General features: G+C 50.2%; 1 protein-coding gene across 1 annotated transcript in view; it reads right to left on the bottom strand.

Moving 5' to 3' along the window:
• Positions 1-21,454, bottom strand: part of ZNF638 (zinc finger protein 638) — a 57,757-nt gene that overhangs the window by 12,315 nt on the left and 23,988 nt on the right. Inside the window, exons 3-20 of the mRNA XM_061351974.1 lie at positions 19,370-19,431; positions 19,085-19,123; positions 16,802-17,100; positions 15,718-16,046; positions 13,875-14,021; positions 12,357-12,488; positions 11,921-11,979; positions 11,712-11,749; positions 10,857-10,928; positions 10,490-10,657; positions 10,323-10,394; positions 8,953-9,017; positions 8,082-8,213; positions 7,817-7,945; positions 7,470-7,511; positions 6,303-6,443; positions 5,249-5,374; positions 2,519-2,568 (exon numbers count right to left, since the gene is read on the bottom strand). Of these exons, the coding sequence (XP_061207958.1) occupies positions 2,519-2,568; positions 5,249-5,374; positions 6,303-6,443; positions 7,470-7,511; positions 7,817-7,945; positions 8,082-8,213; positions 8,953-9,017; positions 10,323-10,394; positions 10,490-10,657; positions 10,857-10,928; positions 11,712-11,749; positions 11,921-11,979; positions 12,357-12,488; positions 13,875-14,021; positions 15,718-16,046; positions 16,802-17,100; positions 19,085-19,123; positions 19,370-19,431 (2,102 nt within the window). The remainder of the gene's footprint in view (positions 1-2,518; positions 2,569-5,248; positions 5,375-6,302; positions 6,444-7,469; positions 7,512-7,816; positions 7,946-8,081; positions 8,214-8,952; positions 9,018-10,322; positions 10,395-10,489; positions 10,658-10,856; positions 10,929-11,711; positions 11,750-11,920; positions 11,980-12,356; positions 12,489-13,874; positions 14,022-15,717; positions 16,047-16,801; positions 17,101-19,084; positions 19,124-19,369; positions 19,432-21,454) is intronic.

The raw sequence follows: 21,454 nt of genomic DNA, 5'->3' as shown, positions 1-21,454 counted from the left end.
TATGATTCTATAACACCTCTGCTACAACCCAAACCCAAGCTCCAAGGTCTCCTCTGGGCCAAGGGCACTATCCCCTATGCTACAAAATGTAAGAGGAGAAAGAAGGGATGTGAATTCTGCCTCAAAACCTCTTGAGACACCACTTAATGCTGGCAGAGATGTACTAGACCATGACCATATGCCCAATGGACACACACATGATTCAAGGGCACTCCTGCACTAGGAAGTGGCATCCTGCAGCTTGGCTGGAGTGTGTGTGCTCCAAAAACTGCTGGGAACATCCCCTAGAGCCACTCACAGGAACTGGAGTCTTGGGAAGGAAAAGCAGCCTCACTCATTCCAGCATCCAGCTCATCCCAAATGGGCTCCTTAGACCTGGAATCAACCTAAACCCTCTTAGGCAGAAGCTCTTCCCTGTGAGGGTGCTGAGGCGCTGGCACAGGGTGCCCAGAGAAGCTGTGGCTGCCCCATCCCTGGCAGTGCTCAAGGCCAGGTTGGACACAGGAGTTGGAGCAAGCTGCTCCAGTGGAAGGGGTTGGGGTTGGACCTGGAGGAGCTTTAAGGTCCCTTCAACCCAACCCATTCCATGGATCTATGTTAGCCTCTGAATCCTCAGGACTTCACATCTCCTTCCATGCCAACACCCACCCTGTGACTCCCACAAAGCCCTGCTCAGCCCCAAAATACATGAAGAGATTCAAACCCGGGGGGGAAGTGGCTGAAGAAGAGCTCTGCAGGGATGGCAATGTGCAGAGATGAGGGCGACCGAGGAGCCTGAGCAAGCATCAAGGTGCTTGGCACTTCAAAGACCTGCCAGGCCTCAGGAAAGCAGCAGCACGGAGACCTGCAGGACACGTTTGCTGCACAGGAGTTAGTGCAAAGGGGAAAGCAGGAGTACCTGGGCTTGATTCCTGCACAGGATGCCCTGCACCAGCTGCTGTAGGCAGCTATGGAGTTAGCAAGGGAAAGGCTTGGGATCAGCGCTGGAACCCTCAGGTGCTGTGCCACAGGAGGGGCACAACCTGCTTCCCACTCAGGACTGGAAGGAGCAGTGGGATGCTCCTGGAGCCTTCACCTGGCCGGGGAACTTCAGCTGAGGAGAAGAGATCCCAATGAAATGCATGAGCATCCTTGCCAAGAGCAGATGAGTCCACATGAGCACAGGCTGGATGAGCTCCCTGCTGGGCTGGACAACACCTGAGCTCCCAGCAGCATTCCAAGGTTTTTAAGCTCATCTCCTCATCCTGGACAAGCAGGAGGGCAGCTCCTGGGATTTACTGTTCCTTCCCTCCTCAGAAACCTAGGACAAGGCCTTCATAGCTATACTGAAGGCGTTTTCTGCTTCTTATTAAACGTAACTAAGGTTCAAAGGGTTACAAGGGGAAGAGCTGCCTCAGACAAGGAGACTGGATGAAGGGATATTTGGATCACCCTGCTCCTCAACAGCCACTGCAGGACGCAGGGAAGCAGCTGGGATTCATGGAAGAGTTGCTTGTTTGGATGAATCCCAGCACTAGCTGCAGCCTAAGCCTGGGATCAGAGAGGTTACCTGCACATCTGCCCACCTGCGAGTCGGAGACAGCTCTGACACTAAATGCTTCCAAGTGGAGCTGAGGAGAGGTTTCCTGAAGTTAGGAATGCTTTAACTCTGCTTTTACAAAGAACAGGGTTTGGGGATAAAACAACAACCATGACAGTAGAATGGCATCACTGGAAATGCAACTTTAGGATCATTATTACACACTTTGGGTTTGATGCAACTTAGCCAGAAATAAGGATTTGAGTCACAGAAAGTGTCTGAAGTCATATTCGTTAATAAAACCTCTCATAATCATCTATCCAGTCATTAAAAACACATAATCCAGGCTCTAAACCCACCAAATACCCCACAATTAGGGATTTTGCTACAAGCAACATCTGTAAAACAGCTGGCAATGGAACATACCAATCCCACCATTGCCCATGTGTAGGTTCTGATGTTAACACAGCACCTAAGCATTGGTTCTAGATCAGTTCAGGACCTGTATCACAGCACGGAGTGAAAGTTAATCGGTTAAACAAGGAAGTTCCAGTTTATTTTAGCATTTGGAAACAGCAACAGGAGAGCAGGATGCTCTGACAGAGGAAAGCGCTGGAGGATAAAACAGAGCAAGTGCTTTTTGGTTCAATACAACAAAAGCGGAGCTTACCAACACGTACATCCCAACACAGCTCCCAGGAGCTGGGGTAAAACCCTGGCCAAATGAGGAAAGCAATAAGAACTCCAGGGATTTACAGAGAAAAGAGGGTTTCAGCCCATGGCCTCCCAAAGGCATCACAGACGCGACAACGCACGCCAGGTCCCCCACACAGAACACAGGGAGCTCCAAGCGGTGACACAGGGAACAGACAATGGATCTCGGAGCAGGGTTTTCATCCAGCTTAGCTGGAGATGGCTCAGGAAGTGCTTCCCCATCCATAGGTAACCACCACCAGTACAGATACACTGACAGACAGCTTAGAGAGGGGAAAGGCGTACCTGCCCAGGCTCGGCTCCTCCTTCTTCACTTCTTTCTTCACAGCTTCAGCCTGAAAGGCAGAAATCAGGGTCAGTTCCTGTGGCTTTCAGAAGCATCAGCAGAGAACTGGAATAATCCAGCAAATAACAGAGCTCCCCATGACCCATCAGTGAGTGCTCACAGCCCAGAACCCCCCCCCTGTGCTGGGTGCACCCCCAGAGCGTGAGCAGCAGCTCAGGGAGGGGATCCTGCCCCTCTGCTGCGCTATGGGGAGACCCCCCCTGCAGCCCTGATCCAGGCACCAGAGGGACCTGGAGCTGTTGGAGCGAGGCCAGAGGAGGCCATGGGGATGCTGCGAGGGCTGGAGCAGCTCTGCTCTGGAGCCAGGCTGAGAGAGCTGGGCTGGGGCAGCCTGGAGAAGAGAAGGCTCCTGAAGGGGAGACCTCAGAGCAGCTCCAGTGCCTAAAGGGGCTGCAAGAAAGCTGGAGAGGGCCTTGGGACAAGGGCCTGTAGGGCCAGGCCAAGGGGAATGGCTTGAACCTGCCCGAGGGGAGATTGAGCTGAGCTCTTAGGCAGAAGCTCTTCCCTGTGAGGGTGCTGAGGCGCTGGCACAGGGTGCCCAAAGAAGCTGTGTACCTCATTCTTTCCCTCATCCTCAGTCACCGTCTTTCCCCTGGTGTGCAGCAGAGGATGGAGTTCCTCCTTGGCTTTCCTGCTACCTCTAATAGACTTGACAAAGTACTTTCTGTTATCTCTGATGGCAGTGGCCAGATGTGGTTCCATTTGTGCCTTTGCCTTCCCAACCTTCTTCCTATGTAACCTAACAAATGCTCCATCCTTGGCAGCGTTCAAGTCCAGGCTGGACAGAGCCATGGATGACATGGTGCAGTGTGAGGCATCCCTGCTCATGGCAGGAGTTGGAACTGGATGAGCTTAAGGTCCTTTCCAACCCAAACCTTTCCATGATTCTGTGCTCTTCCACAAGTGAGATTCTCCTTCTTTCCCCAGGTTCCAGCACTATTTCCCTGTTCAACCAAGCTGATCTCTTCCCTGGACATAGGGACCACCAGCTCCTTTCATTCCTGAAGAGCATCCAGCCTTCCTGGACCCCTTTGTCCTTCTAGTAATGCTTTCCCCAAGGAATTCTGCCAGCCAGCCCCCTACCCAGGCCAAAGGCAGCCCTCTGGAAGCCTAAGGTGGAGGTTTTGCTGACCTTCTTCCCGACTTCTCCAAGGATGGATAGTTCAATCCTACTGAATCCTATTGAATCCTACTGAATCCTATTGAATCCTATTGAAGCATATTGAATCCTACTGAATCCTATTGCGCTCACCCTGCCCCAGACAGCCTCCACCCATCACTTCACCCACCAGTCCTTCCCTGTGAGCAGCAAACCCAGGCAGGCAGCTCCCCCAGAGCTGCTGTGCTGGATGTCAGCTGGTTTCCAAGAAGCCAGGTTATAGCTGTGTGAGGTGATGTCAGATGCAGGTTTGGGTACATCTTTTATTAGGCTGAAGAAAACAGCCACATCTTCGTGCTTCCAAGCTTTTCCTCAAGTCTAGACCATAGGAATGAGCTCCTTTAGCACTGAAAAAATGAGCTCAATGGTATGAAAGTGCTTGTGCTAAGGAATGCCTGCCAAGGATTCATTGTGGGAACACTGGGACTCAAACCTGCTCTTTACAGCAGTTCCCTCTATCTGCTGTAGCAAGAGAATAACGTGTCTTTGTCACTGTAAGCGTTGCATCAGGGTTCAAAGCCAACAAAACAATGGCATCCTCACTCTGGTTCCCCAGCAGTACACAGTGGGTGACACAGGGTGATGCTCTGGTCCAGGGGGCTGAGCAGCCTAACAGGGGTCCCAGGGGCACAGTGGCAGTGGTAATGTCAGTGCTCCCTTAACCCCATCCTTGTTTGGTTTTTGTAATAGTGCTGCTAATGCCCAAATTGAGTATTGTGAAAGAGAGAAGAGGATCTTAAGGTCCTTTCCAACCCTAACTATTCTAGGATCCTATGAAATAAGGAGAAGGAGGATGTGCAAATGGAACACAGAATTAGCTGCAAGTGGTGGTGTTCCCACCTCTGTCATTGTGACTGTCACAGCTTCTGCACAAGACAAGGGATCCCAGACTGGGAAAGAGCTTAAATCTCATCCAGTTCCAACCCTTCCACTGGAGCAGCTTGCTCCAAGCCCCTGTGTCCAACCTGGCCTTGAGCACTGCCAGGGATGGGGCAGCCACAGCTTCTCTGGGCACCCTGTGCCAGCGCCTCAGCACCCTCACAGGGAAGAGCTTCTGCCTAAGAGCTCAGCTCAGTCTCCCCTCGGGCAGGTTCAAGCCATTCCCCTTAGCCTGGCCCTACAGGCCCTTGGCCAAAGCCCCAATCCAGCATCAAGAGGAATAAAGCAGATGAATCAACCTAGATCAGATGAACTCTAAACTCACTCATCGCACCTCCTCTAACCCGTATTAAATCACTGCTTTCCTCCTTTCTCTTTTCATCCTTCATCAAGAGATACTTTCCTCCATGGGAAAAGGTTCCACACATGTATGTAAAACACAGAAAGAGACAAAGGCAGACAAACAGCCCCCATCCTCCCTCCCTGTGCCACATCCCACAGGAGATGAGTTAACCCAGTTCCTGCTATGACCCAGGTCTCACTCTCCTCCACAGCGACAGCAACCACTGCAGGAGCTGCTCTCCATGGGAAGGTGGCTCTATTCCATAAGGTAGCATTGAAGGAACCTCACCTCAGCAGCCTCTCCCCTGGGTGACAGCGTGCAGGTCAGGGTGTGCTCCCCCATGCTGTATGGGTACTGCCTCAGGAAGTTGTACATGGATCTGGCTGAGCTGGGACTATCCAGCTGCAGGATTGCCTAGAAGGAAAAGCAGCACAAGCTTCAGCTCACTGGTGCATCAGCTGTTTCTGCACTGCAGGACAAGTCTAGCACATGGAGCTGGTAGAGCATGTGATACCCAGTGTTCCTGAACGGTTTCACCTCCTCCACTTGAAATTCATTTGAAATGAGCAGCATTTTTGGATGGAATCCTGTTCTGGATACAAACACCACCAGGCTTCTTCCTGACAGGCTGAAATCTCTCCATCTGGAATTATCTTTAGAACTATATCAAGAACTGCACCACAAACCAGTGGAGCTTGGAGCATCCACAAGGGCATCCCCAGCAGGGATAAAGATGCCGTTGTCCCACTCTGCTCAGCACTGGTCAGGCCACACTGGGAATGCTGGGTTCAGTTTTGGTCCCTGCTGTACAGAAAAGATGTGGATGGGCTGGAGGGGTCCAGGGAAGGGCCACAAAGATGATCCAAGGGCTGGGAAGTGTGTGAGGAAAGGCTGAAAGAGCTGGGGCTGTTCTGAGAAGGCTCAGGGAGACCTCATCACCATGTGCCAGTGTTTAAAGGGTGGCTACAAAGATGATGGAGACTCCCTTTGGATGCGGAGTCCCATGGGAAAGCCAAGGGGTGATGGGCACAAGTTACTGCTGGGGAGATTCCAATTGGACACAAGAGGAAAACCTTTTCCAGTGAGAACAACCAGAGACTGGAATAATGTCCCAGGGAAGTGGTGACTCCCCAGCATTGGGCACTGTAAAGATTTGGCTGCACAGGGTGCTGGGCCATCCACTCTAGGTCATGCTGTGCTGAAAAGGTTGGAAGAGAGGATCCCTGAGCTCCCTCCCAACACGGGATTCATGGGAAGCATGGGATTCTCGTGGTCAGGATGAGTGGGAACCAGGTTGTTCTCTCAATAAGGGAACCTTCTTGGCACTGGGAGGTGCCTTTACCTTGTTCTTGTTCTTCAGCACAACGTAATGATCCACTTTTCCAAAGCGAAGCCCCACACAAACTACTTCGAGCTCTCTGTAGCCAGCATCCGGCAGGTTCCCCAGGTGCACAAACTGGCTGTGAAGGGTTTCAGCATCCACCTCAAGAGAAGCAATGACAAAACTTGCTTTAACCTTGTATCAGCACTGACCTGGGGTGGAAAAACCCCGCAGGAAACCCCCTCGTCATTCAGATCTGATGGAAAGGAGCATTCACACACATCCAACGTTCCCCTTTCCACATTCACTCCAGATTTAAGGCCACTTCCAACCCAAACCATTCTGGTCTTGTGATTTCCTATTTTCCATGCTGTATGTCAAAAGAAGCAGCTGTGCTTCCCAGGAATTGAGAGCAAACTTCACAGGATCGAGTTGCTCTGCTTTTAAAGGAACACTGCAAGATCAGAGTGGAATGGTTTGAGTTGGAGGAGACCTTAAAGCTCCTCCAGCTCCAATCCAGCTCCAGGGACCCCTTCCACTGGAGCAGGGTGCTCCAAGCCCCTGTGTCCAACCTGGCCTTGAGCACTGCCAGGGATGGGGCAGCCACAGCTTCTCTGGGCACCCTGTGCCAGCGCCTCAGCACCCTCACAGGGAAGAGCTTCTGCCTAAGAGCTCAGCTCAGTCTCCCCTCGGGCAGGTTCAAGCTATTCCCTTTGGCCTGGCCCTACAGGCCCTTGTCCCAAGCCCCTCTCCAGGTTTCTTGTCAGCCCTTAGTGCTGAAGCAGAGGGCCAAGAAGGGAGCCTCACTGCACTGAACAAAGCACAGAGGTGGTTGTGATGCTTTAACCACAAAAGCTGGCTGGAAAACCCACAGGGAGAATGGCTGGTGTTACAAACAGGTCAACAGTGTGCATTGGCTGAGCTGCAGGTGCTATCAGAGCATGAAAATGACCCAACAGAAGGGGATGCTCTCCCAAGACTCCTGTTAATGTTTAATTCCTTGGGCTTTATGCATCATGGAGTTAAACTAAGAGAATGCTTACTCCTAATCCCTGCCCATTCACCCATGCAAGCACAGAGCAGCAATAATTCCACAGAAAGCTGAGGTAAATGCTAGTGTTTAAGCATGAAGGATAGGAATTCCCATTTAAAACAAAGGATTTGGGTAGCAGCAGGAGTCGGACTTACCTTGGGGTCAGAATCTTTAATGAGAGCAGTGAATAGTGCTTCCTGCAAGAGAAAACAGCAAAGAAAGAGACATGATCTGAACTGTAAAACACAGCCTCAGCAGCAGCAAACTGCCCGTGACCAGCTCCTTTATTAACAAAGCCAACAGCATCAGCACTCCTGACATCCGTGCTCTTCCTGTGTCAGAAAGGCAGGACCCAAGGAGGCAGTTACCAGCATCACTCTTCAATAGGAGACACCAGCAGAATGCATAAAGCAGTGCATAAAAGTCAGCTCCAGTATAAAATCCTGCTCCTCATCCGAATGCTATCCCATCCTCTGGAATTGCAAGCCCTTTGCTCACTTACTTCATCTTTGACACTCTGATACTGGGGCAGCATGGTGATGCAGAGCTGGTTTCCATCCAGAGACATGGGGAAGCAGGTGTAGAATTTCACCATGGAATCTGCACATTTTCTACTGATTTCCAGATATGCCTTTTAAAACAGAGAAAATGGACATTATTAAACACTTTCACCTCACATTGATGCTTCCTGCATCATATCTGTGTGTGTTTGAAACACATTTACTCCTTCTTTAGGTGAAGTCACTACTAAATAGCACTTAAAATACCTTCTTATGAGATGAGAGGATCAGCACATCCCTCAGTCCCCCAAATGGCTTTGCGAGGTTGGAAACGTCCTCCACAGAGAATCCTTTCTCTGGCAGGTTTGAAATGAGGACCACACAGGAATCATCCATTTCCTGACACAGAATGAAGGGAGTGTTACCAGTATTCCAGACTGATGGAGTTCTGAGGAGTGCTGGGTTTTACTACCTAAACCCACTGTTAACCCACTGCAGCTGGGGCTCCAGACTCTTGTACCAGGAGATAAGGTTCAATAGTAAGTCAATGTAAACTAATAATGGCAAGAAAATGAATAATAGAGGATGGACAGAGAAACATCCATTACAATCACTCCAGTTTCATCCCAAACAGTCCATATGGATGGGGCTTGGAGCAAGCTGCTCTAGTAGAAGGTGTCCCTGCCCATGGCAGGGGCTTTGAACTGAATGAGCTTTAAAGTGCCTTAGAACCCAAAGCATTCCATGACTCTATGATTCACTTTGGATGTATCTACCTAAGGGAATTCTGACACTCCCTCATGTCACCTCATCAAAAACTCACACCAATCCCCTATATTATGCCATCACTTTACAGCATGACGTGTCCACCCATCAGACACTGCAGGACTGGATGTGCAAAGGCTGCATCCAAAGAGGAGGTACCACAGCAGGGCAGTGCTGATGTTCAGAGCACAAAGGAGCTCTGGGGTCACTAACAACAGCCCCTGAGGGAGCTGGTGGATGCCTGTGAAGCCACAATCATTTAGGGGAAAATAAACCCACTATTCCTCAAGGAGCTTAAGAGGTTGGGGATGTAAATGGGAGGTTTTAATGCAGCACATGGGAATGGCATCGCTGTCCTTACAGCTTCCAGAGCCACCTTTACACTGACCTGGGCTCCTGGGTCTGTGGGTTCTTCACTCTTTATTGTTATGGTGGCTTCTAGAACACAAAGGTGGGAGCAGTTTAGTATTCGAGGTTTCCTGATGCACTGCAGAGCTTTAAGAGCTTCTATCATTATACTTTAGCCCCACTGCTGTTGTGAAAGACTCAATATACCTCCATGGAACTTACAGTGACAAATGACACCAGGGACACAGACAGTGTGCGTAAATGCCTCCAGGAATACCAGCTTTAAGTGGAGATATAAATGAACGAGTATCCCTGGATCCATACACACACACCCTGCTGACACTGAGACCTTATCAATTCACAGCTGAGGCCTTACCAGTTCAATCAGTCACAAGCACAAGACCTTCCTGTGGGCACACAAGGACTATGTAGGTGACCAGCATGAGCCCACATCACCTCTTCCTTCTTTATCCTCGGGCAAGTCCAAAGGGATGCATGAAAGGCTCCAAAAACTAAGTGGGAAAAGTGCTGTCCCTCAGCAACTGGTGTTGAGATTGGGCCAGGCCAAGGGGAATGGCTTGAACCTGCCCCAGGGGAGACTGAGCTGAGCTCTGAGGCAGAAGCTCTTCCCTGTGAGGGTGCTGAGGCGCTGGCACAGGGTGCCCAGAGAAGCTGTGGCTGCCCCATCCCTGGCAGTGCTCAAGGCCAGGTTGGACACAGGGGCTTGGAGCAAGCTGCTCCAGTGGAAGGGGTCCCTGCCTGTGGCAGCGGATGGAACTGGATCAGCTTTAAGATCCCTTCCAACCCAAACCAGTCTGTGATCCTATGAAACAGGGTAACATCAATCACATGGGATAAGCAAGTGCAGGTAAAGGAGAATCACTGTAAAGTGTTTGTCTCTACCGCTAACAAGCCCAGAAACTGCAACCTTGCTCCATCTCCACTATCACACTCGTAGTATAACTGAGAGTTAACACACACTCATGCCACATATAAAACAAAGTCTGTTATGCATCAGGGGGGAAACAGCATCTATGGAATCAGCACTAGGTGGCAACTGGCAGCAACGAGAACAAAAGCATCAGTGGGGGAAGCAGCCAACAGAACCTACAGAAAGCCTGGACCCTTTGCTCTGATGAGCTGTAAACAGAGGTCCCCATGTAGCACTGAAAAGCTCCAAGTAAAAACACCATGTCTGCTGAAAGATGGAAATCGTGGGGGTTTCAGGCACCTCCATCATCACCTGAGCTCTTGGTCTGTGTTTCAGTGAGTGAACATTGAGGAACTGATGTTTCCCTATGGCATTTGAGTTTCCTGGCCTCAGAAGCATTCTCTTTTAGCTCACAAGATCAGGGGGCTTTAGGACAGGTTAAACCCTGTCCATGTGCAGCTTACCTTGATTAATTAAAGCTTTATTTAACTCATTCAAGTCCACTGCTGCCACCTGAGGTATCTGGGAGGGTTTGTCTAAGAAAGGGATGAAGAAGACATCACCACATTAAACTCCACATCACTCACAATGAGCAGGCAAGTCAAAACCAGCATGATCGTCTCAGAGTTACCCAGCAGAGCTGCAGGACTGGTGGCTCCTTTGGCCTGAGTCTCTGCTGGCTTCCCAGGCTCTGGATCTCCATCCCCTTCTGTGATGGTCTTTGGCTCTGCCAGCTTTGTGTCCTCAGCTTCCATTTCAGCTTCCATTGGGATCTGGACATCTTCCTCTAGAGATTTGGCTGGTGGGTAACAGCAGGAAGAGGCATCAGCCAAGCCACAAGAAAGGTGTCTAACATCTCCTGCAGTGGCCAGTACAGTGAAAGGTGGCAGAAGCTCAGGCTACAGCCTCAAATACCTGCTCTGGAAAGGGGAGCAGGGAGGTGGGAAAGCACCAGCCCATGTTTTCCAGTAAAGAATAAGAGTTCTCACTTATCTTACCTGCAGTGTTTGAGGTTTTCTTGGTTTTACTCTCTCCTGCCAATGCTGACTTCTTAGTCTTTTCTTTTTTACCTGTATAAAATAACCAAGTGTCAGAAGAAATGCTTATTGCAGAATCACAAAGAACATACACACAAAAATAGGTTCACTTGGAGCAATTCAACTGATATTTTTACTACTAACTTTTTATATGGGCCTGTAGGGCCAGGCCAAGGGGAATGGCTTGAACCTGCCCAAGGGGAGACTGAGCTGAGCTCTTAGGCGGAAGCTCTTCCCTGTGAGGGCGCTGAGGCACTGGCACAGGGTGCCCAGAGAAGCTGTGGCTGCCCCATCCCTGGCAGTGCTCAAGGCCAGCTTGGACACAGGGGCTTGGAGCAAGCTGCTCCAAGGGAAGGGGTCCCTGCCTGTGTCCTCGTGAGCTTTAGGGTCCCTTCAACCCAAACCAGTCTTCCAAATGCTGCAAAGCATTTAGTGTGTACAAGGAACAGAAGACACTGAGGGGCACTGCACTGACTGGGGGAGAGGATGCTGAATACACTGAACTGAGCTTGAGGAACTGCACTTCTTTCTGGAGCTCACATTGCCACAATCATCTCCCAGTAGATGGGGCAATCATTTACGGCTTAAGCACAGGGCAAGGTGATTTTATTGCTACTTGAGGTGTGTGGTTTCTAAAGACAGGAACATGAGGCTGCATGAAAAGGACAACATTTCTAAGGATGAACCAGGCATTTTCCAGCAGCTCCTGGACTTGGTCAGTCCTTGTGATGAAAAACACTCACGTACAAGAAATGGGAATAAAGAGGGAAGGGAATAACAGAGGCATCGTCAGATGGAAGGTAACCACAACCTCACCTGCAATTAATTTCTTTGTGGTGGCATTCAGATCTTTCCTATTACAAAGGGGGGAAAAAGAAAGAAAAATCAGTTTTAAAGATAATTAATGAACATAAAGCAGATCAAAAAGCCCAAACCCAGTACAACACAAGAAACCAAACCAGGAGCATCCTATTTGGTTCCCAGTTGTTGTCACTAACCCTAGTGTGAGTAACAGCAACACTTACTTGGTGCCTGGTGCTGCTTTCTTAACGTTCTGAGCCCGTTTCTTTATAATCTTTTTGGCCTGGAAGGGGCAGAAAGTGCATCATTTGTATTTCATATATAAATGCGCGTATATACATATAACATAATATATATAAAATACATATCAAATAGTATTAAAGCCATTAATTAGGACAGCAATTAAATTTATATATTAATAAAGGATGCACCTTTCCTTGTTTATTAAATGGGTACTACTCACAAACACCAAATATAACCAAGAAAATAGCAAATCTGGAGGTTTAGGTTCCTCTGCACCATCATTCAGCCTGTTCTTTACGGAAAGGACACAAAAACCCCATTAAAAGCACTAAACCCATTCTCCCAGAGCCCCTCAGGTGATGATGGAGCAATAACCAAGCTCCTCGCAGTGTCCTGCTCCGCACCCATGGCACTCACCTGCCCAGGAGGAGCTCTGGGTTTCTCTGCTATGCTGATCTTCACCCTCTTGCCATTCACCAGCACTGGCACTGTTTCACCATATTTCACTGCTGCAATCACAGCTTCTTTGTAGTTCATCTCCAGGAAGGCCTGAAACCAATGGGCAGTTCAGTGCTTATCTTACAGACACAACATGCAACCCACTGCAGGCTCTCCTTAGACAAGCTGCTCGTGACAGAACTCCACATCCATCCGTAAGTGAGCTCACAGGGAGTCTGATGAAGCCTGGTTTCTGCATCATAAAACCCCTTAGGTTGGAAAAGACCTTTAGGATTGAGTACAGCTGCTAATGCAGCACCGGTTAAAACACAGAATCCCGGCCTGGTTTGGGTTGAAGGGAGCTTAAAGCTCATCCAGCTCCAACCCCTGCCATGGGCAGGGACCCCTTCCACTGGAGCAGCTTGCTCCAAGCCCCTGTGCCCAACCTGGCCTTGAACACTGCCAGGGATGGGGCAGCCACAGCTTCTCTGGGCACCCTGTGCCAGCGCCTCAGCACCCTCACAGGGAAGAGCTTCTGCCTAAGAGCTCAGCTCAGTCTCCCCTCGGGCAGGTTCAAGCCATTCCCCTTGGCCTGGCCCTACAGGCCCTTGTCCCAAGCCCCTCTCCAGCTTTCCTGCAGCCCCTTTAGGCACTGGAGCTGCTCTAAGGTCTCCCCTTCAGGAGCCTTCTCTTCTCCAGGCTGCCCCAGCCCAGCTCTCTCAGCCTGGCTCCAGAGCAGAGCTGCTCCAGCCCTCGCAGCATCTCCATGGCCTCGCTCCAACAGCTCCATGTCCCTCTTGTGCTGTTGCCCCAGAGCTGGATGCAGGATGTCCCATTTACACGTTTGTTAAATCTCTTCACAGACACTGCCTCCACCACTGCTCTGGGCAGCCTGCTGCAGTGCTTGACAACAGTCTTGATGAAGAACACTGCCTAATATCCAATCTAAATCTCCCAAAGACACCCTAATTCCTCTATCAGTTACTAACTTGGGTAGCAACATGAATGGAATTTATAAAATTAGCACTTCCAGCTATTCCAAGACTCTGGATGTGATCATTCACAGAATCATAGAATAGTTCGGGTTGGAAAGGGCCTTAAGATCATCAAGTTCCAACCCCCCTGCCATGGGCAGGGACACCTCACACTAAACCATGGCACCCAAGGCTCTGTCCAACCTGGCCTTGAACACTGCCAGGGATGGAGCATTCACAACCTCCCTGGGTACCCATTCCAGTGCCTCACCCCCCTAACAGGGAAGAATTTCCTCCTTGTATCCAATCTAAACTTCCCCTGTTTCAGTTTTAACCCATCACCCCTTGTCCTGTCACTACAGTCCCTAATGAAGAGTCCATCCCCAGCCCATCATTAATGATGAAGCACCAAGAAGCCTTACCCTATACGCACCTGCAGATCCAAACAGGACACGTTTTCATTGCTAGAATGGGGGGATTTTGCCACTGCGACCCCAAGCCACTGCATGGGGGGGAATCTCACCTCGTTCCTGGAGCGAAGCACAATGAGGTCACTGACTTTGCCAAAAGGCTGCACGATCTTTTTGATGTCCTGGTCAGAAAAGCCATCATCCGGTAAATCCGAGATCTGCAGCACGGTCCCGCAGGTGAGCAGCTCCTCCCTCAGCAGCTGCAAACAGGAAACAACACAGAGAAGCACTTCCCATGTGGTTCTTACCTCCCCTATGGAGCCAGGCTGAGAACATGGGGGCTGGTCAGCCTGGATAGGAGAAGCTGTGTGGAGACCTCAGAGCAGCTTCCAGGGTCTGAAAGGGGCCTATAGGGATGCTGGGGATGGACTCTTCATTAGGGACTGCAGTGATAGGACAAGGGGTAATGGGTTAAAACTGAAACAGGGGAAGTTCAGGTTGGAGATAAGGAAGAAGTTCTTTCCTGTGAGGGTGCTGAGGCACTGGAATGGGTTGCCCAGGGAAGTTATGAATGCTCCACCCTTGGCAGTGTCCAAGGCCAGGCTGGATGGAGCCTTGGTGACATGGTTTAGTAACAATGGCAGCGGGGTTGGAACTGGATGATCTTAAGGTCCCTTCCAACTCTAACTATTCTATGATCTATGCCAAGCACAGTGAAAGGAAGAAAACAGGATCTGGCATGAAGATGACTCCAATGTACATGCCTGTTTCACTGGGGTGCTGTAGTGAAATCCCAGGATAGTATGGGTTGGAAGGGACCTTAAAGCTCTGTCGTGGTTAAACCCAACTGGCAACTGAAGTACCATGCAGCAGCTTCCTCACCCCTCCTTCCTATGCCAGGCAGAGTGGGAGGAGAATGTAAAAGTCACACGTTGAGATAGGAACAGTTTAATAACTGAAGTACAATACAATATAATGTTAATGACAGTGATAAGGGATGTGAGATATATGAAACTAAAAGGGGAATGGGAACAAAACTCCAGTGAACAGCAGTGCTGCACAACCCATTTCTCACCACAGCTGAGCACTGCCCAGCCCCAGCAGCCACTGGAGCTCCATCCAAGTCCCCCTAGTTCCTCTCCTGAGCCTGATGTGCTGTGGGATGGGATGGGATGGAATGGAATGGAATGGAATGGAATACCCCTTGAACTGGCTGGGCTTCAGGTCTCCTGTCTCTGCTCTGCTCTCTCCCAGCTTCTTGCATCCCTCCTCACTGGCACAGCACGAGGCTGAGCAGTCCTTGATCAGGGCAAGTGCTGCTGAGCTACAACTGAACACCGGGGCGTTATCAGCCTTGTTCTCAGAGGGAAGCCAAAACAGCCTTGGAGCAGTGAGCAGGGAGAATTAACACCATCCCAGCTGGAACCAGCACCATCAGAGCATCCCAAGGATCACAGACTGGTTTGGGTTTAACAGGACTCCAACGCTCATCCAGCTCCAAACCCTGCCACAGCAGGGACACCTTCCACTACACCAGGATGCTCCTTTCAATACCATCCATCAGCTATCCACAGCTCTAGGCAGCGTTCTCTTTGCTTGTCCAATAACCAAACACTATCTGGTTTATAGGTGGTGTTCCCAAGAGACCCAAATGATCAATAGGATGGCCATTGGCTTAAGAGCCTTCTTACAGCAGCAGTAAATATCTCTGCTGCAAACAGAGCCCATCACTCAGCCCTCATCCAAACCAGGGTAGGAAAGCCCCAGAGAGGTTTTGCTTCCCTGTCTGAAAGACCCTTGCCATAGAGATGATCACACATACCTGCAGCCAGCAACCCTTTGCATTAAGCTGGCACCATCTAAAGCATGGAATCAGCAAACAGGATGGTTCTTCTCTCCCTATGATCCCCCCAACCAAACTGCTAACATCCCAGACTAAAACGGGAAGGGACTCACCCTGTTGTAAGAAGGTGGACGAGATGCACTGGTTCCTGGGGGTAAACCTTCCTCCCCTTCCTCCATCCCTTCACTCTGGGGCAGATCATCAGCTTCAGCAGGTGAAGAGCTTGACCCAGCCCCATCTTTGGAGGCCTTTGAAGAAACGCTTGCTTTCAGGAGCTTCTTCAGGCTTCCAGGCACCTTCCCCACGAGTCCTTGAGAGCTTGAGGACTTTCCTGATCCTGAAGATCCTTGGCCAGCTGCTTGAAGTGATTTATGTTTATTGAATGCTGCTACAAAGCCAGGTCCCAGAGTTTTCATGACTGCCTCCAGGGCTGCCTTTCTGTCTGTGGGAGAAGGGAAACACCAGCCTGGTGGGTTTGCTTTGAGAAGAGAACTTACAGGAAGGTAATGATGAGTTACAGCAAGATAAACTGGAGATGCAGGGATCTGATGGATGGACCACTCGGTGGACAAGGAATTGTCTGGATGGTTACACTCAAAGAGTTGTGCTCAATGGCTCAAGGACCAAGTAGAGGACCAGTGAGGAGTGGTGTTCCTCAGCACGCACTGGGGATGCTCAACATCTCTGCCAGTGACATGGACAGTGGGATGAGAACCCTCAGCAGGGTGCTGATGACATGGAGCTGTGCAGTGTGACCCACACGCTGCAGGGAAGGGATGGGATCCGGAGGGACCTGGACACGCTGGAGAGGTGGAACCTCATGGAGTTCAACAAGGCCAAGGGCAAGGTCCTGCCCCTGGGTTGGGGCAATCCCAGCACAAACACAGGCTGGAGATGGGATGGAGCAGCCTGAGGAGACCTTACAGCAACTCCAGTGCCTAAAGGGGCTACAGGAAACCTGGAGAGGGGCTTGGGACAAGGGCCTGTAGAGGAATGGCTTTAACCTGCTAGAGGGGAGACTGAGCTGAGCTCTTAGGCAGAAGCTCTTCCCCATGAGTGGAAGGGGTGGAAGCTGTCCCTGCCCATGGCAGGGGGATGCAACTGGAAGAGCTTTCAGGCCCTTGAACACTTGAACCAGTGTCTGTCCTTCTGGGATCAAAGCCAGTTTCCCTCTGGCCACGAGCACCCAGCCCTTACCTTGGTACCGGCTCGACCTCCTCGATGACCAGTCATAGCTGGAAGATCTCAGGGGCCGGGAGCTGGTTCTCAGGGGGTTCCTCGAGCGCTGCGGGGACCTGGATCTGTGCCTGGGGCTGAGGCGCCGCATCTGCCGCGGGCTCCGACTCCGGGGCCTTGCCCTGAAGCGCCCGGAGCTCCGGGATCGGGATCGGTGTGGAGCATAGCTGGAGCTGGAGGCCCGCGAGCGCCTGGGGCTGGGGCTGGAGGAGCTGGAGCGGCGCTTGGGGGTCTGGTTCTCTTTCCTGTCACCGGCATTCCTGAAGGAACAAAGGCACCGATGGGGTTTGACAAGGTGGAAAAGAAGGATTGACCCGAGTGTTCAAAGAGCTTTAGTGCAAATATAGAACCAGAACTGGCAACGTTTAGAGCCTCATTTGTTATCGTGGTGGTAGAGTGTTTGTTATGTGGATTTAGGATACACAGAACCAAAAAGAAGCAAGTAGGAAAGAACAACCTACATGGAACAAGAAGGAGGAATTTTGGAGGGACAAAACTGAAAAGAAGGAAATAGGAGAGCAAGAAGTAAGAAACAGCAAAGGGAACTGAAGTTAGAAGCTGCAGTGCTGTGAAGGGATAACGGGAAGAAGGAAAAGATCCATGATGAGTAATGAAATAAGATACTTAAGAATCATAGAATGGCTTGGGTTGGAAAGGACCTTAAATCCCATTATTCCTGTGCCAAATGAAAACATGGATGCATTAACACACCAGGGCACTTTATAGAAGGCAGAGCCTGTGAGGTGATGCACCAGGGTGGCAGCAGCACACAGGAAGCTCAGTGACCCTGTCCAGGATGTGTATGGTGACCATGAGCCTGCAGCTCCATCCTGACCCTCCCAGCAGGGGTAATGCTGTCAGCACCACCCTACAGAGCAGCTCTGGCTCCACCAGCAAGCCCAGTGATCCCTCACACACAACATGAAACACTTCCCCAGTAGACCTGGTTGTACACGACATCCCCAGCCCCAAACAGCAACTTCACTTTGAGGGTTTAAGATATACTTTTTCTCCTTCTGAGAAGTTTATTTGCTCTATTTCTCCCTTTAAAGTCTTATTTCTGCCTGTTTGTAACATGGGGAGATCTCAGACGCACCCCACAAATAAACCTGACCCACATTTCCCTTGAGCTTTGCAACACTGCTTTTGTCAATGAATTTGGTCTTTGAACTGTTGTCAAACTGATTACTGCAGTCACAGGAGAAGCCAGCAAAATCCCAGTCCTCCCATTCCTATTAGGACACACATTGGAATATACAGAGATATTGAAGCAGTAGAATGATCCAGTCTTAGAATCATAGACCCATGGAATGGGTTGGAAGGGACCTTAAAGCTCCTCCAGCTCCAACCCCTTCCACTGGAGCAGCTTGCTCCAAGCCCCTGTGTCCAACCTGGCCTTGAGCACTGCCAGGGATGGGTTAAAGATCAAGATCTTGCTGAGATTTAAGCAGCATCAGCTCACAGGGTGTGTTTCAAAACACATAATACTAAAGAGCATCATTTTATAGGGCAGAAGAGCCACGATGAGCTCATGGATTCCAGTTTCCTCAGCCTGGGATCACATAGCTCCCCAAGGGACCTGTGCACTGCAAAGGCTGGGAAAGCAGAGCCAGCGCTGGCTCCTCAAACAGGTTTCCAGTTGAAAACAAGAGTGGCTCGACTGGAAAAGAGATTAAGTGTAAAAGTCTGGAATCATGGTTTAATCAGTGACCCAAGACTGGTCAGACCCGATCGGTCACTTCTGCCCCAGGGGATAACTTATGGCTTGAGCATGAGGAGAAGAAAGGCTCAAGGTGAGGCTGCCAACAGGATCAGTGCTCAGGATTTCCAGTTTATCCCCATCCTTGTGGAGGAATTTCAGGTGTTTTGCCCCTTATTAACGGGATCATTGCATCAGGAATGGTTTGGGTTCAAGGGAGCTTAAAGCTCATCCAGCCCCAACCCCTGCCATGAGTAAGGGCACCTTCCACTGGAGCAGCTTGCTCCAAGCCCCTGTGTCCAACCTGCCAGGGATGGGGCAGCCACAGCTTCTCTGGGCTCCCTGTGCCAGCGCCTCAGCACCCTCATAGTGAAGTTTCTGCCTTAGATCTAAATGAACTCAGGATAAAACCCACTGAAACACCCCAAAGAATTCCATAACCAAACATGACACCACTGTCGAGAGCAGAGCAGGAAAATAACCACATCAACAACATATTTACAACAGGAACACATGCAATGAAGCTGTAACCAAAACGCAGTTACCTCTTTGAGGAGTGAGACTCGGGGTTCCAGTCGGGGTATCTGTCAAACATGAAGAACACACCATCAGTGAAGCAGCTCAACCTGCCCCTCAAGACAAGGCTGTGCTTACATGCAGGTTACAGACCCATGATCCCATTCAGGACTCCAGAAGCACCCAGTGTCAGTTCAGCTTTGACCCTGATGGGCTAAGATGGGGATAGCACTTGGATAAGGAAAGCCAAGGCGCTTCCCCAGACCACGTGTGCACAGCCAACACCAAGGGAACTTTGGAAAGGGATTCCTTACTGTTGACGTAACTGGCGGCAGCTCTCGATGTGAGAAGGGGTGTTCTGATGGAGAATCCAGTCCTGGGTGGAGAGAAGACATCCAGAGAGGTTTGGTTAGCACATAAAACAGTGGCACTGGACCTCAGCTGGTGGTTATGTGCTGTGGTATTTCACCTTCCATCACGCTTTACGTTCCATCACACTTTACCTTCCATCATGCTTTACCTTCCAACTGATCTTCTGTCAAAGTCAGGTTTCTCACTTAGGATGAACACTCTTACAGGCAAAGGACTAAAACACTGCTTGATTATCAAAAGCTGGTACAGAACTCAAAGGAATCGAAGGGGAAGGGGAGCCAAGAGCATGGTGTTAAATGAATCTGTGACTTCCAGTGACACGCTGGGTGTTGTAACCACATCGGTAACACAAGAGGGTGACCCAACAGCCAGAAAACTGTTAGAGGTTTCCATGGGTTGGCAGGCTGGTGAACCCATACATAGCAAAATGAGCTGAATAAATCAGAGAGCCCTGACACCAGGTGGTATCTTTAAGCACTGTTTGTACAGAGGAATGATTGTGTGTGCCTTCAGCTCAAGAATCCCAGGATGGTTTGGGTTGGAAGGGACCCAAAAGCTCCTCCTGCTCCAACCCCAACCCCTTCCACTGGAGCAGCTTGCTCCAAGCCCCTGTGTCCAACCTGGCCTTGAGCACTGCCAGGGATGGGGCAGCCACAGCTTCTCTGGGCACCCTGTGCCAGCGCCTCAGCATACAAATCAGAGAATGGTTATATAGAAATAAATTCATATAAACACACAGAAATTCATATAGAAATATAGATGGCTTAAAATACATACATTGAAATAAATATAAAAACAATAAAGGCATGTAAATTCATATAAATAAATACAAAACAGGCAATGATGGCAGAATAATGCAGCTGACAGCAAAGCTTCGCAACATAACTCGCAGTTGTGACATCCCCTACTGCTCTTCCTAAGCACAAGCTGGTTTCCAACACCGGAGATGGCAAAAGGCCAGCGCCAAGCCCTCTGTTTCTTGCCCCAAACGCTGAACCTGTGGTTAGAAGCAAAGCTGGGGATGGTTTACTCACAGCCTGTGGGGTGGATGAGTTACTGTGAGCAGCACACGGTTAGTTTTGGGTGGTCTGGAAGCACAGGGGGGTGAAAGCAGCAGTTCCTCACACCCTACAATGTGCTAGAGACACCTCCTCAGCCTTCCTTACTGCACCTATAAACCCAGAGCTACAACGCAGTTGACTGTGATTTCCTCAAGACACAGACACAACGGTTAAACCAAGCTCAGAAAGGCACTGATTTCACAGCTCAGCTCATGGAATTCCGCTCATTCCAGCTGCTCCAGTAACACATTCCTTGGAAGACCCTCTGTGTTAGTCCCATTAGTTGAACCAAAGCACATCAGGAGTTGCAGAAGAGGCTGATAAAACACCTTGCAGCTGTGGAGCTGTGTGTCCCATGGATATAGAGCAAGGTACACACTGGTGTTACTGAGCAATCCCATTCCTAGGAATGGTGTTTAACGCTGGGTTTCTAGTCTCAAAGTTAGGCAGGAAAATGGAAGGCTATTGCCCAAGGGCTAAAACAAAAGGGAATTGGGCTTCGAGCATCCCTTTCCATGGTCCCGGATGACGAAAGCGCCAGCAGGGCTGGGGGAGCCCGTTTTGCTTCCCAGTGTCTTCAGCCACTGGTCCAAGGAGTGTTAACGGGGCTGGCAGGGTACAAAGAGACATTCTCCTCCCTCACAAACACAACATTCTTCCCTTCTTCAAGCCTCCATTATGCCACTGTCCTCTTGGGTTTCCCAGTACGACAGGAGGCTCCATTCACGCGCATTCCTCCTCTGGGATTAACTCCTTGTCCTTCCCAGTCTTCAGGAATATCCCATTCTCTCCGGTGACTCTGTCCCCAAGGATGGATCCTTCTCCCCAAAGGAGAGCATCCTCTCCCAACACAAGGAGAGGATCTTCCATCATGTCCTAAGGAGAGGCGAGACCTCCCAGCAGCAGTACTGCTGCTCCATGGCTGGAGCCACTGGGATGAGCTCCTCCATCACTGAGTTGGCCAGT

The sequence above is a fragment of the Neopsephotus bourkii genome, unplaced genomic scaffold (genome assembly GCF_033783945.1).
Source record: "Neopsephotus bourkii isolate Nb327-2 ecotype Australia unplaced genomic scaffold, CSIRO-AGI_Nbou_v1 NB_616, whole genome shotgun sequence".
Lineage (NCBI taxonomy): Eukaryota > Metazoa > Chordata > Aves > Psittaciformes > Psittacidae > Neopsephotus > Neopsephotus bourkii.
This window is presented reverse-complemented; position numbering and strand designations above follow the sequence as displayed.